General features: G+C 39.7%; 1 protein-coding gene across 1 annotated transcript; it reads right to left on the bottom strand.

Moving 5' to 3' along the window:
- Positions 1-9,770: 9,770 nt before the first annotated feature.
- Positions 9,771-14,512, bottom strand: LOC115006018 (interferon gamma-like). The gene is made up of 4 exons (XM_029428026.1): positions 14,262-14,512; positions 12,787-12,858; positions 10,993-11,244; positions 9,771-10,260 (listed from the first exon to the last, which is right to left on the bottom strand). The coding sequence occupies exons 1-4, from the start codon at positions 14,379-14,381 to the stop codon at positions 10,159-10,161; spliced, it is 546 nt and encodes a 181-aa protein (XP_029283886.1). The 5' UTR covers positions 14,382-14,512; the 3' UTR covers positions 9,771-10,158.
- Between the last annotated feature and the right edge of the window lie 455 nt (positions 14,513-14,967).

Below are 14,967 nucleotides of genomic sequence, written 5' to 3'. Positions count from 1 at the left end.
GGGTGGGGTAAGAGTAGAAGATTTAAAGGAGGTGGGTGATGTAGTAAAGGACGTGGGTGATGCAAAGGAGGTGGGTGAGGTAAGAGTAGAAGAGGTAAAGGAAGTGGGTGATGTAGTAGAGGAAATGGGTGGTGTAGGAGAGGCAGAGGGGTCAGGTATTGTAAGAGGAAATGAGGCAGAGGAAATGGGTGGTGTAGGAGAGGCAGAGGGGTCAGGTATTGTAAGAGGAAATGAGGCGGAGGAAATGGGTGGTGTAGAAGGAGAGGAGACAGGAAAAATACAGGTTCCGTGGAGTGAGCAGGTAGAAGAGGCAATAAAACAAAAACCTGCCACAAAACGGAAAAAGAAAAGTAATGCATCCAGTGATGCCAAGAATAGTAAAGTTGGGGAGGAAAGACAGACAGGCAGGAAGCAGAGACAGGCAGAAGACAGTTTTAGTGAAGAGGAGTGTGTGTCAGACAGCAGCGACATCCCTGGTTTTACTCTGAGCAATAGCCAGAAAACAAAAAATGTACCCGGTTGAAATGTTGAAAGTTTTTCTCCACCAAACAAAAAACCAACACGGAGTAAAAGTGGAGGATTACTTTCCGGATTTACTCATTTTTATTACCTCAGCCAGATTCCATATGAGCTAAAGAGAGTCTGGCCTCATTGAGCAGGAGGTTTATAGATTAAAAAAACAAAAAAACAGTGATTATGGGTGTTTTAATTTATTTATTTGTTTTTAGTTTTTATTTTGAAATCTCAGCCATGGATACTTTTAAAGTGGGTGTTTTAAATGTGAACAGAGCCAAAGTTTTTTAAAAAAAGGACACAAATATATGAAAATGCAAAATAAAAACATGTTGATGTCTTTGCGACGGCTTTATCGAGATAGACTGGAGGAGTGAGTGGGAAGGGGAAGTAATTTTAAGCCACAACACATCTCTTAGTGGAGGAGTGGGCTTCCTCTTCTCCAAATCTTTTACTCCAGTCTCACTGGAGGTCCAGCATTTTATTTTTTTACAAAAAATTAATGATGTTTTAAATAGCTGTGCCTCGGAGGATTTTTTATTCTTGGGGGTATCACGGTGAAGGTGAAGGTGAGGACCCAATTGCAGGACTCAGATGATGATTTTAACCAAAAGAGAGCTTTATTGACAAAAGCTAATAAACATACAGAAATACAAAGTAACAAAACAACACAAACCAATCAGGGGACGAGCAGGACACGAACAGACTGAGCAGAACACAAACAGGCAGATACGGGCAGACATGGGCAGGTAACAAACACGTAACTAAGGGCTAAATACACAGACACCAAACGAGGGAACAAGACACAGCTGGGGAGAAAGGCAGAAACACAAGGGCAAAGTAAATGGACACAGGAGGAACCAATCAATCAATCACAGAGAGAAAACACACAGACAAGAAATACAACTAGAAATGACATAAGGGGGAGTGAACACTTCAAAATAAAAAAGGATATACAAAAATCCAGACTGTGACAGGGGGGGGGGTTTTAACTGTACAGAAAATGCTTTTTTAGATCGGAACCACGCAGAGCCGCATCCAGCGTCCCAGCATGTTCTGAGGCAGCTGGTCCGCTCTCATGGTCTGGTGGATGTATGGCGGAGGATGAACGCAGATGCTAAACAATACACATGGTCCCACTGCAGAGAAAATAGGATTTCCTCTGCCATGTTAGAACGTATTTATTGTTTTAAACATCATTTTAACATTTTGAAAATGTGCAATATTATACCTGCTGGTTTTACAGATCACTCTTTGCTTTTATGTAATGTTTTTATTAGAAATGTGTTGCCAAGAAGCGCATACTGGCACTTTAACTCAGTTTTAACATTTGATAAAAAATTTAGAGAAGCTTTTATTTATTTCTGGAGTGTTTTTAGGCAGAGGAAGGGTGATTTTAACAGTCTTAGGCAGTGGTGGGACCATGGTAAGACTGAAATTAAAATGCTTTGTCAGCAGCACACCCTCAATGTCACACATGACATCACCAGATCTATGAAAGACCTGGAGGGTGATGTAGTGGAACTAGAACAAATCAGTGAGTCCACAGGAGATCGAGGATATATTGAAATCCTCAAAGTAAAAAAAATGGCATTAGCCGACCTGCTGGAAGTTAAAGTCCAGGGCGCACTGGTCCGGTCCCGGTTCCAAAACGACACCGAAATGGATGCTCCATCTAGCTTCTTCGGCATAACGGAACCAAGCCAGATCAGAACACGGGCTGTGAGTTTTTATTCCTCCCTATACTCGAGTAAGTATGAGGGGGAGGAAACACTTTTAGAGGGGTTTTTAGGGGGAGCTGGAGGGGCCTTTGACTACACGGGCTCCCGGTATCGACGGCCTCACTGTTGAGTTTCTTAAAGCATATTGGGACATTTTAGCAACAGATCTTTTCAATGTTTTTAACGAGAGTCTGGCCTCGGGTTCCATGCCGATGTCGCTGAATGATGCCCGGGCCCTGGGCTCTCTGCTGGGTCTGAACTCTGTCCAGGTGGCTCAAAGAATCCTGCAGCTCTGGAGCCAGAGGTTCACTGGAAAAGAGAGGACCCTCCTAACCACATACAGCCAGGGAGAGGCTGATCCAGACCCAGCGGACCCTTTTCCTGAAGTCTACCTGAGCCCAGGGCTGGGAGAACTGACCGGCCCCCTGCTCAAGGTCATTAATCCGGAAAAACTGTCGCTGCACAGAGCTGACAAAAAAACTTTCTATACTAACTGTGTCAAAAGCATCAACAGAAAAGGCCTTTGCAGCAGACCCTCCACTGTGTGGAGCAACAGACTTGGTGGAGAAAGCGGACCAGGCCCACAGTGGAGGATTTTATATAAACATCCCCTCAAAAAGCGGACTGCCGACCTTCAGTGGAGGATTTTACATGGTGCTATTGCCTCAAATACTTTTATTTCTGTTATTAATCCTGCTGTTTTTAACAAGTGTCCATTTTGTATTCTCCGCGAGACTGTTTTCCATGTTTTCACTGAGTGTAAGAGACTCACAAGTTTCTTCTCTCTTTTAACATTGGTTTTTAGTCTCTTTGATGTAGTTTTTACTGAGAGTTTTTATCATGGGAGCTGCCTACAAAAAGGCAAACAAAGAAAAGTGGCAGCTCTTAAATTTCCTCTCAGGAGAAGCAAAAATGGCGATTTATATAAGCAGGAGGAACACCGTAGAGAACAGAGAGGGGCAGGAGGCCAAACAATATGGCTCTGTGACATCAGGGCCAGACTCTGGCTCGAGTTCAGATTTCTTAAACATAGTGACGATTTAGAGACTTTTAAGGGGCTTTGGTGTTTCAATAATATTGTTTGTTTTATTGATAAGGGTGAGTTGCACTTTGCACAAATATATATATATATATATATATATATATATATATATATATATATATATATATATATATATATATAATATATATGTATTATATATATATTATATATAATATATATTATATATATATATATTATATAATATATATTATATATAATATATAATATATAATATATATTATATATATATATATATATATATATAATATATAATATATATATATATTATATATAAATATATTGTTTGCTGTTATGCTGTATTACATTGCTATCAGTGAGTACACACACACACACATACACACACACATGCACACACACACACACACGCACACATATACTGTACATCTGGCCCACAGCGTAGTGTTTATGCTGCAGTTGCCTCTGTTAACCACTAAGGGGCAGCATGTTGTATAGTTCAGTGATGGAGTCGAACACCCTGTGGTGCTCAGAGGCTTGAAAAGTAATAACCCGCAGACCTCAAGGTGTACTTTTTACTCTACTACAGATAACTTTAGTTACTTTGCAAATCCAGATTATTTTGGTAAATGTTGAGATCACAAATATTTAACACGATTTCTCATCGACATTGGAAACATCATGAACTTTTTATAAGACTTGTCTTGAAATTTAAATAGCCTATAATTCAACTGAAAAACACATTTAAAAATGAATATAAAGAGATAAATAACATTCACAAATCGAGCCCTAATATTAAGTAATTAAGTAAAATGAGCTCCACCTTCACTAGCGAGAACATTAAAGTGATGAACACATGTCAATAAATCAAATAACATAACATTAACTGGGCCATTCTGCATAATGAGTACTTTTACTTTTGGTATGTTAAGTATATTTTGATGCCAATACTTTCGTACTTTTACTTAAGTTAGATTTTTATTGCAGGACTTTTACTTGTAACAGTATTTCTACACTGTGGTATTACTCATTTTACTTTAAGTACACGTATTTCTTCCAACATAAAAACCTCTGCAAATATACCTAAAAGGTGCTTTTCACTTTTAATATCCATGTTTCCACATCTCTGCTCAGTGACGCTGTGTACTCCTTACATGCTGCTGTTACATGTCACTGTCACTCCCAGGTGTACATATAAAGCTTTTTATTAGTTTGTATTGGTTTTAAAGTAACCTGTGATCCATCATTGCGCTGCATACAAGAACAAGCAATACAATACAATCAAATTGAATCGTATTGTCTCCATAAAGAAACATTAGCTGGTTATACACATTGCAGGTGTCTGAGGCACTTACCGATGACCGCCTCATCATTTACATTGACCACCTGAGGATGGTTAAGGCGGACATGGAGATCCGCTTCAAGGACCTCCTGGACCTCGATGTTCCCATCTGGGTGGTGCAGCCCTTTCAGGCAGACGTAAACAAATGCGAGCCCGCGATCCAGGAGCATCTTATCGACATTCAATGTGACGATGAGGCCCAGGCTACTTTCCTCACCTCTGGCTGAAACTAACTTCTGCACTGCCTGCTACTACCTGCAGTGAAGAAACTGGCTGAGAAACACCAAGCGCAGGGCTCACCCTAACTATGAAGTTAGCTTATTCTTTTTAAAGTTAAGAGGAATCCTTGCTATTTTGCAGTACCCTCAGAATTGTTCCTTTGTTGGTGACTCGTTTTCCGCTTAAGTGTACAAATTGTGTCGCATTTCTGAGGCTGCTGTGTTTAACACCAATTAAAGTTTGAATGTCTGACCCGTTTCTGATTGGCTGCAGTCTATGACACCGATTAAAGTTTGAATCTCAAACTTCTTACTGTTGCATTTAACACTTTAACTTTTTTTTGCTCCCTGGGTACATGGCATATTAGGGAAAACAACAACAACAACATCCCCCAAAAAAAAATTTGATAGGGGGGCGGTAAGGGACCTGGATAATGGATAGGGGGGTGCTGGCCCAAAAAAGGTTGAGAATCAGTGCTCTAAAGCCAAATCTTAATTTTCCTCGTTTGTCACGCTTTGTTTCTGTCCACCTGCTGTGCAACCTTGTAATAAAAAATCGATCCTTTTTAGGACCGTAGAAACTAGCGCTAACTAGCATGAAATGGTGAAACGAGTCGACCGGAGCCAAACTAACGCGAGTATGAAGTGCCAGGTTGGTCGTAGTATCCTCCAATTTAAATGTTCAAATTTAGCGATATAAATTTTCTTTTTTAGCAAATGTCCATATTCGTAAGCATGCTGATGTTAACCTATTTTTAATGAGCTTAAGTTTATTTATTTCTATACTAGCCCACCACGTATCTACCCGTCCAAGAGCACATTCACCATGTAGTGCTGATAGACCGCCAGAACTGGCAGCTCCGCAGTGAGTCAGTGTTCCGCTGAGCAGGTTTAAATATCTTGTTTCTGTCTATATTTGCATCTTTTATCAATTATTATTATTATTTGCAGGCTAATAGAGCAGTCACTGTGTTTTAATGGGTTATGTGTAATAGCCCTGCTTAATTTTAGTGTTTTTATGAAATATCTGTATTGACTCTGTTACGGACACGGCCTTATTTACCTGCGGGGGATTACCTTGTGTCCCTATTTAGGTATGCAGATTTGGATGTGTGACCGCCGCCCGCTTGATTGGCTGCGGCGACACCTCCTCCTCCCACCTTGATGAAGACCGGCTGTGATTGGTGTGCACCTGTTCCGGCTCTCCAATCCGAGGCGCACTGGAGAGACCGGTGGATACAAATGCCAGGCCTGCTCGACAGTCGGGGCTGCTGGTGTTGTCAGCCAGATGCCTCGTGCTTGTGTGGATACTAGATTCTGTGTATCGTATATTGTTGGTTGAAATTCTGTGTACTGTATCCTAGGTGTTGGAACTAGGTTTACCTTTGGCGTTAATTGATTAGAAGTTTGCAAAAAAAAATATATAGATATATAGATAGATATATATATAGATATATATATATATATACACACACACTTGTGGTATTTCTTTGCAACTTCAGTAAAATTTCTCAAGTACTTATCTCTCAGCCTTTATCTTCTTTCAGTGGTTAGATAGCAATCTGTGTGTGTGTGTGTGTGTGTGTGTGTGTGTGTGTGTGTGTGTGTGTGTGTGTGTGTGTGTGTGTGTGTGTGTGTGTGTGTGTGTGTGTCTCACACACACTTCCTGCTGATAAAATGAGCAAGTCGGTAGTTGTTCAAGTGAGGCCGTTTGGATTTATTCTGACTTTATCTCTCAGATACTTTTAAAAACAAAATCAAAGCGTGTATAAAACTAAAGATCCTGAATCGATCAGTAGTTAATTTATTACAAACGTTTTGGTCCTTTCTGATGTGCAAGAACTTAAATTAATGCAAGAAATTAATGTGTTTTCTATTTAACTTTTATTGGTACAAACCAATAAAAGTTAAACAGAAAACCCATTAATGGAAGTTTCTTTAGCGACATGGCTCTTTGGATTGTCGGCCCTCTTTGTTCCAGACTGAAGAATCTTCTCAACAACTGTTCCATGGATTGCCAAGAACCTTTGTTCAGATATTCTTCGTTCCCAGAGCAGGAAACATACTGACTTAGATGATCCTCTGACTTTGATGATCCTCTGACTTTTCCTCTTGCGCCACCAGGAGGCTGACTTGAGATTTTGAATGAAACATCTCTTCTACTATTGGAAGGACTGACATGAAATGTGGATGTTCATGTTCCCCTCAGGATGACTTGTAATGATGATGCTCAGACTTTTCATCTTGTGCCATCATCAGGTCTTAGGTTTATGACCAAATACCTGCAGAACTAATGAAATTCACATCAGCAATTTGTGTTTACTGCTAACTAGCTAATGTTTGCATGCTAACACGCTAAACAAAAGGCCCTGACACACCGATGTCAGAACGTACGTGCTAGTTGGCCGTTGGCTGAAGTCTTTGCGGTGTGTTCAAGTGCGACTTTTTGGCCAGGACGCAACATCGCCTCTAGTTCTTCGATGTCTGAGATGGAGAACATGGAAAACATTCTACCTGCTAAACATCTGCTCTGTCATTTGTTAGCCTGTTAGCATGTTAGCATGCAGGGTGCTGTTGGCGACATAACACTTCAGAATATTATGTTTGCTGATGTTGCAGCGGTGCAGAGCTGTGAGTTCAAACTTGCAGAATATTATCTGTCAAGTTTCGTTTCTCCTGCTACAGCATCTGCAACATGCTGACTCACACTGAAACCTGCACACACAGACAGACACACACACACACATACACACACACACACACACACACACACACACAGACAGACAGACAGACAGACAGACAGACAGACAGACAGACACACACACACACAGAGGTGCCATCATGGTTTCCATCGCTGTCCCGCTGAAGTGTCCTTTACCACCGCCTCTTCAATGCCCCCCCCCATACATACTTGATACTTTAAGTAACGTTTTATTGATTTACTTTTTAAAACCTACAGTGACCAGCTGTTTTTAAAAAAAACACTACATATTTAAAAGCAAATATACAGTTTTATTTAAGATTATTTTTTTTTAATGTTTGAGTTTCTTTGTCTTCCACAGTGTGAATAACCGTGAAGTTTATTGACCACACAAACTCACAGCTCTGCTCTCCAGCAGCTGTGGGGAAGCACAGCTCGGGTTTTCTTAGAAGTCACAACCTCACAGAGCGACCGGGGTGCACTATGGGTAAAGGGGCTGCACAGTTACAGTAAAAGAAGACAACCTACTGTTTACTAGAAGTGATATCACAGGAAGTGACATCAGGTCTGTGCATTGGAAGGAGGGTGGGGGGTCTGAGTTTATGTTGCAGAAATACCCCGACCCGTCAACACAAGTGTTGAAGTGTGAATATTTGTCATTTCATTTCAGATTTACTTAAATACTGTGAATTTAAGTGAAAGTCCTGCATTCAAACTTTTACTTAAGTAAACAGTTACAGTCCACACCTGGTTTATCGTTACTTTGCAGATTATTTTACATAAAACACACATGTGAAGATTATAAATCCCAACACATTGTGGTTTCAAATCTTTCTGGTTTGTGCCCTCTTACAAAGAAGCAGTGTCTCGTGAGTACTTTTACTTTTGGTGCATTTAAGTATAACAGCAAATGTAAACTCCGTCCGTAACGTAACCAATACGAGCAGATCAGCCTCCACTTCTGATTTAATCCAATAAACAAACTATCAAAACGTGCAGAGATCATGGATGTTTTATTGACAAGCCATCGGTGTAGCTCTACTTCTTCGTGTTCTCGTGTTGCACTGAGGTCAGACCGGCGCGACAGTGACTTACTACCGCCCCTCAAGAAAGAAGTGATGTTACAGGACATTAGCATGCTAATTTCAGTAGATATCTCTGCAACACAATACTGTAACATTATGTTGATAATGTTAGTTTATTATTTGAATGTTTTAAATTTCTTGATTTTTACTTATTGTAGCAAGACAAGCAGAACAAAATGGCATGCGGAGTTCCTCAAGGCTCAATCATTGGGCCTCTTTTGTTTCATAAAATGGAAGCATGTAAATGTGGAAATAAATTATACATTTATGAGTTATAAGATATGTAATGCAGATGACACTCAAATATACCCGGCTGTGTTGCCAAGTCTCTTTGTGATTTCAACAAGTCAATGATTGAGTTTAAAAAGTTGATTCTTGACCTTGGACACAGCAGTTTACAAAATAACTCAAAAGTCCAAATAAAGTGGAGCTTTGGATGGTTTCACAAGAGCTTGGCCAGTAAAGGTTGATGAAATGTAGTTGATCAATTTCCAGTTGTCTTTAATGACTTTTGAGGACCTATAGTCTGTGTTGACTTTAAAGCAGTAGAGGTCTTAGAAGTGCTTAGAAATATGGAAATCTGAACATTAACAATTTCACAACAATTGGTCAAACTGCTAATGAAGCTCATGTGTTATGATCTTGAGTTTCCTTTAGTAGAACCTCCACGTAAGATTGTTTACTCTTGAAATTAAATAAAAAATCTTGGTGTAAATCTCTGTACTTAACTTGCCACGTAAATTCAAAAACAAAGTGCATCACAACAATCAGAAAATGAAGTTCATTCTGTTTTATTTGTCTGCATGAGCCAATGAATAAATACAATGAATAAATTATCAACAATCAGTCATAGCAGTATGATTATTAAATAGACACTTTAAATACAAAAATAAATAGAGAAAATTATGTCAGTCAAATACAAATATCCCTGAAGAGTACTTCAACTACATACTCTTCAGTAAAGTACTTCAGTGATAGACCTGATGTTCAGAGGACATTTAAGTTTGTCAGTATTAAACTTGTCTTTGGTACTTTGTACCATATGAGAAATGATACTTAGCTTAATATTTTATAAATATATTAGAATTCACTCTTTCTAATTTTCTGAGCATTAAATCATCTTCAGTTTTTAAATAAATAAAAATCAAGAAATCAAGTATTTCCAGGTGATGATAGATGTTGTGATTAATAAAGTTTAACTCCATGTTGAATACTATCATAGTATCAAACCGCCACACTTCTTTCAACTATCGAACTTCCTTAAAAATATATATGAATTTTACAAAATTACAATTTCTATTAGGCATAAACTGCGGTCATTGTAATAAATATATATTTATTTATAAATAATCTCATTAACAACCTTGTAAAACAGAAAAAGAAAAAGGTTGTATGTTGGTTTGAATGTGGGTATTCCTTTGGTATTGTAATATTTCTTATGTTATTTTATCCATTTATGATTTGTCATTTAATTTCCTTGTTGCCGTCATTGTTGACCTCTTTGTTGGTCGTTCAGGCTTTCGGATGGGTTTTGACCCTCCGGGCTTGCCGTCGTCACCGTCACCGCCGCTGCCTATTGATGTTGTCGTTCAGCATACTAGCCTCCTCATACAGCCACGGCAGCTCCCACAATGCTTTGCTCTGGACGACACTGTTATCCATCTGGAGGAGAGACGGAGACGGGGGGCGAAATTTAACATTCATTTTCTAAAAGTAAATACACAGTTCCCACAACAGTAACACGTAGACATATTAAAAGTGCCAAAAACCTTTAGTAAATCTTCCAAATAAGTAAGTATTGTGAAGAGTTAATGTAGGCTTACAAAGGCGTTAGTAGGGCTTACAGTAAACTCATGGGAGGTTTATTGGAGGAGTCTGTTTACTTAGCCCCTATAGAAACCTCCCATAAGCCTTACTGTAAGCCCTACTTAAACCACACATACATCTTTCAATGAGCTTTATATCCAGCACTATACAATCCTCCCATGAGCCGACCTCCATAAGCCCTCCGTAAGCCCCTATATAAAAGCCTTATATTAATCCCTCCATATGCTGCATAAAGGCCCAATAAAGATCTTTAATAAGCTTTTAATTTTAGCCCTACATTGGCCCTAAAAGGCCCAACAGAAACCTTCCTTAAGCCTTACGTTAAGGCCTTTATACGCTCTTAATAAATGTTCCATAAGCCTTATTTAGTCAAACATCGGCTCTCCAAACAACTCTCCATTAAGTGTTACTTTAAGGCTGCATAAGTCACTCATAAGGCTGGATCTTAAGCCCCATATTGGATCTAAGTGAACCTTCTGTAATCCTTCCACAAGCCTTTAAAACTAATACAGAATATACTCAGGCCAGATTGTATATTTGCATGCAAATATATTTTTGTCTGTCTACCTGGATGTGTTTTAGAGTTTTCAGGCTCTGCAGAAGCTTCTCCTGCTCCTGGTAACGGTACTTCCTCAGGTACTGGATCTTCTTCAGGATGTAGCTCAGCTCCGTCCTGACATCGCCGCCCGCTTCCCCCTCACTACCACTGGCGGTGCCAGCTAAGGCTGTCTGGGGGCTCGGGGTGGGCAGCTGCCTCAACATCTGCTCAATCAGCCTTTCATAGGTCTCCAATACACCAACCATAAACACACGCTTTGCCTGAAAAAGAAAACATTATGAAGTTTCTGGTGGGGGATTTAAAAATTGCGTTTAAATAAACATCACAGTTGTTTTAGGCGTCCTGGTGATGTCTTTGCTGACCATTGCAAAAATGCAAAGCTTCAACTTAAAAAGAAGGAACTCAACATAACATCTCATGGTGTGAAATATGAAAGTAGACATGTGTTGTTATATTCCTAAAGCATATCAAATTAGTGGTATAATTATTTAAATGGAAACAGATGAGCCTGGAGGTGTGCCGGCTTCAGGTCAGTTGGGCAAAGACAACGTCACATCACTGGTACCGGTTTCAACAATTGGCCGGAAGCTGATCCAAGTTCTGCAAAATAGTCCTAATCTTGTTGTTCTCAGATCTTAGAGGCCGACAATATTTGACTCTGCGTGAACTAAAGAGATTGCAAACTTTCAAACATTTATTTAAAATCTACATGCACTCAGTCCTATTATTGATTATCTTTAGATCAGAAGGTTTTAAACAACCTAAAACAGTATCTCTCTCAGACAAACTTAGTTAAATATATATACATTTTATTTACTGTGTCATTTTTACTCCTATGCAATATAACCTAAAGCTAGTTTGTCTCGAGCTCGTCTATATTTCATCTCGTCCACCATGCAGGACTTCCCAGCGAGCGCTGCAGACTCGCTCAGTACAAACCAACCTTTTAATCGTTGTTGCTGAAGAGTGAAAGTTTAAATCGGAGCCTGAGAATAGTTACAACCAAAAACTAAAATGTTGCACGTTGCAGAGCCAGCAGGAAAATAAAACCACAAGAATCACGACACAAGCGATAAAGAAACTGTTGAGTGTGAAACAGAAACCAGAGGAAAACACCCGCCAGCTGCTGACTCACGGATTAAATATAGACTAAATAAAGTCAGGTAAAGATGCCTTCTTTCTGGGATTTAGATGAGGATCATTTCATGCCTGTGCATTAAGTATGGAGCTGGAGTCAAGAGGCAATTAGCCTAGCTTAGCATAAAGACTGGACGCAGGGGGAAACCGCCAGTCTGGCTCCGTCCAAAGTTAAATAAATACATCTCGTTTACACAAACAGAAATGTAAAAATCGCACAGCTTGTGGTTTATGTGATGCATTATCGCCAGGGATCCTTAACTAAACAATAAACAAACACAACACGGGTGGATACACGGCTAGTCAAGACATTTTTGCATGAAATCAAATAGTTTTGTTTACATTTCTGTTTGTGTACAAATAAGTGTTAATAAGTCAGGTGTATTGTTTCCACTTTGAACAGAGCCAGGCTAGCTGTTTCCACCTGCAGACAGTCTTTATGCTAAGCTAGGCTAACCACCTCCATAGTGCTATTTGTCAGTCTAGATTGTTTGGTGTGAGACAGCATCTGTAATGTTATTTTTATATTTCTTTGGCAGTTTAAAGAGGTGACTGAGGTTAAAGGCATCGAGGAGATGCAACACGTCTCCGACCTCAGACAGACGTTATGTTCTCATGTGAGGATGTAGAGAAATTGTTACAACGATCAAAGGACTTTTATTTACCTCCATTTTGCCGTACAGCGGTTCTCTGGAGAAGACGGGCTTCCCGTTAAATCTCTCGTTCTCTCCAATCTTCTGCAAAAAAGAATCTCTCAGGTCATTTGATGCAAATCAACCGTCTATCCCCCATAAAAAGGCTCCATATCAGTGTTCTTTCTTTTGTATTAACCCAATACATACAAATTATTGTAATTATTGGTGCATTCAAGGACAGACGGAGATTTCAGAGCCATCTTTTGCAAACATTTAATTGACGAGCTAAAGTATATCGTCAAGAAATCTAATACAAAAGACAAAATATTAATCAGATATAAATGTGAAAAGCATCATGAGGTGAGTTCAAGGACAGTCAGACATCTCACATTTCAGAGGAATCTCTGTTCAGATAATCAAAAACAAAAGACAAACAATAATCAAACATGTTGTGAAAAAAATTGTTTGAATTCAAATATGTTTTCTTCTTTCATTGACTCTTTTAAAAAACTGTCTGTAGTGCATTCAAGGACCATCAGACATCTGAGATTTCATAGACATTGTAGCTGGAGAGCTCCGTAATCTGATATCAGATTATCAAACAAGTTATGAAAAAGATTTAATGAATTTGGTCATTTTTTCATTGCACTTATAGTTTCTTAAACCTTTACATAAAAAGTGTCATGCTGGTGCATTCAAGGACACTCAGACGTCTGTGATGTGTCATCTGCTGCAGAGTTTCATTGACTATCTCTGTTGTGAAAAAACTAAACAAAACCCTGAAATACAGTTTGAATGAGTCTTGCTTTTAGGAAAGGTTGCTTTTAGCATCCTTAACTCTCAGAAGTGTCCTTGAATGCACCACCGCAGTACACAGTGATTTACATAAAGTCGACCAATGATTGTGATAAATAATTTTTGTAGTAAATGGACTAAAACATGAAAAACATCACCAGAATTGTCCTTTAAACATACTTATAGTAAATGGAAAAAGTGTGTGTGCATGTGTGTGTGTGTTTGTGGTGAGTGTGAGCAGCAGCAGGAAACAGAACGCATGAAGCAGTGTTTGAAGTTCTGCACTACAAATGCTGACAGTATGCCGGTCGCAGTATAAGTACAAGTAACAACAGCATCAGCAGAACAAAGTTTTGATTTGAAGCCTCAAGAGTACGAACAAATACGCAAATATACAAATATTTCATCTGATTTATTAGTGTTTTATAAATAAAGTTTTTACTATAATCTTAGTAGTTATAGAAATAGAACGAGAGCAGAACGGACGTTTCTCTTCAAGTCAACTTAGCAGGATGGTCAGAGCGGCGGCCATTTTTATATGTACTGTAGCCGATGCAAAGAGCGTTGTAGCCGCTAACGTCAGTGTAAACTCAGAGGTTTTTAATGACTAACAAAATGCCCGTTTCTTTTTGAACTTGCCAAACGACCACGAGTCCAGTGTCGGTTCTACAATCATTCTATTTCTATGGTGGTACCGGGCTAATACTCACATAGTACTGCAGAAGGTTCTGGATGGTCTTGTTCATATTTACAGGGATGAAGGCGCCTCTGATGTGACAGACAGACAACCAGAGAGACAGACAGACCAATGCCTTCGCCGCCGCAACCATCGTATCAACGCTTGTACGCAGATGCCCCCGGCCTGCTGGTTCGATTCCCGAGCCGGTCCGCTGTGACTGCGACTTTCAATCCCCAACGGTGCGATGCAGAGGATAGAGAGGTCGACAAAACACCCGTCTGACTGGATGTGGCTCTTGCCCTGAAGTTGGCTCAAACTGTCTGACTTGTCGCAAAAGCCTTTATTTATAACTCGGAGCGAGAGAGTGTGTGATGGTGTGATGCAGAGACAATATAGGTGTGAAAGTGTGGTTGTGCTGTTTCCTTTAAATCACTCAACTTCCTAGAAGGGAGGGTGAGGGGTCTCCCACTCATGCATGTCATCATATGCTCACTGTTGACAACCCCCCCCCCAATGGGTTTTATGTGATAATGGTTTCACTGGTCGTACTAAAGACCTGCATTTTCATGCGAATCAATGGAGTGAATTGAGGTTCGAGGAGTTGTTACTGGAAAGCGCGCAGTGAGGCTGCAGCCTGCGTCGGAAATCATCGGATCATCCACGAGAAATGCGATGGAAACCATCACGAACCCTGAGCAGCTCATCGCACCGCTACGAACTCTAAAGATCTGATGTGT

Source organism: Cottoperca gobio, unplaced genomic scaffold, assembly GCF_900634415.1.
Source record: "Cottoperca gobio unplaced genomic scaffold, fCotGob3.1 fCotGob3_42arrow_ctg1, whole genome shotgun sequence".
Taxonomy (NCBI): Eukaryota; Metazoa; Chordata; class Actinopteri; order Perciformes; family Bovichtidae; genus Cottoperca; species Cottoperca gobio.
Note: the sequence above shows the minus strand (reverse complement) of the source record. Positions and strands in the feature narration are given on the sequence as shown.

What these genes read in the sequence shown, in the direction of transcription:
- LOC115006018 (XM_029428026.1), bottom strand. Translation starts at nt 14,381, where the DNA reads ATGGTTGCGGCGGCGAAGGCATTGGTCTGTCTGTCTCTCTGGTTGTCT. An exon ending in AGAACCTTCTGCAGTACTAT is followed by an intron (nt 12,859 to 14,261) that starts GTGAGTATTAGC and finishes TCTTTTTTGCAG; the next exon opens with AAGATTGGAGAGAACGAGAG. An exon ending in CGCTGTACGGCAAAATGGAG is followed by an intron (nt 11,245 to 12,786) that starts GTAAATAAAAGT and finishes TTTCTTTTTCAG; the next exon opens with GCAAAGCGTGTGTTTATGGT.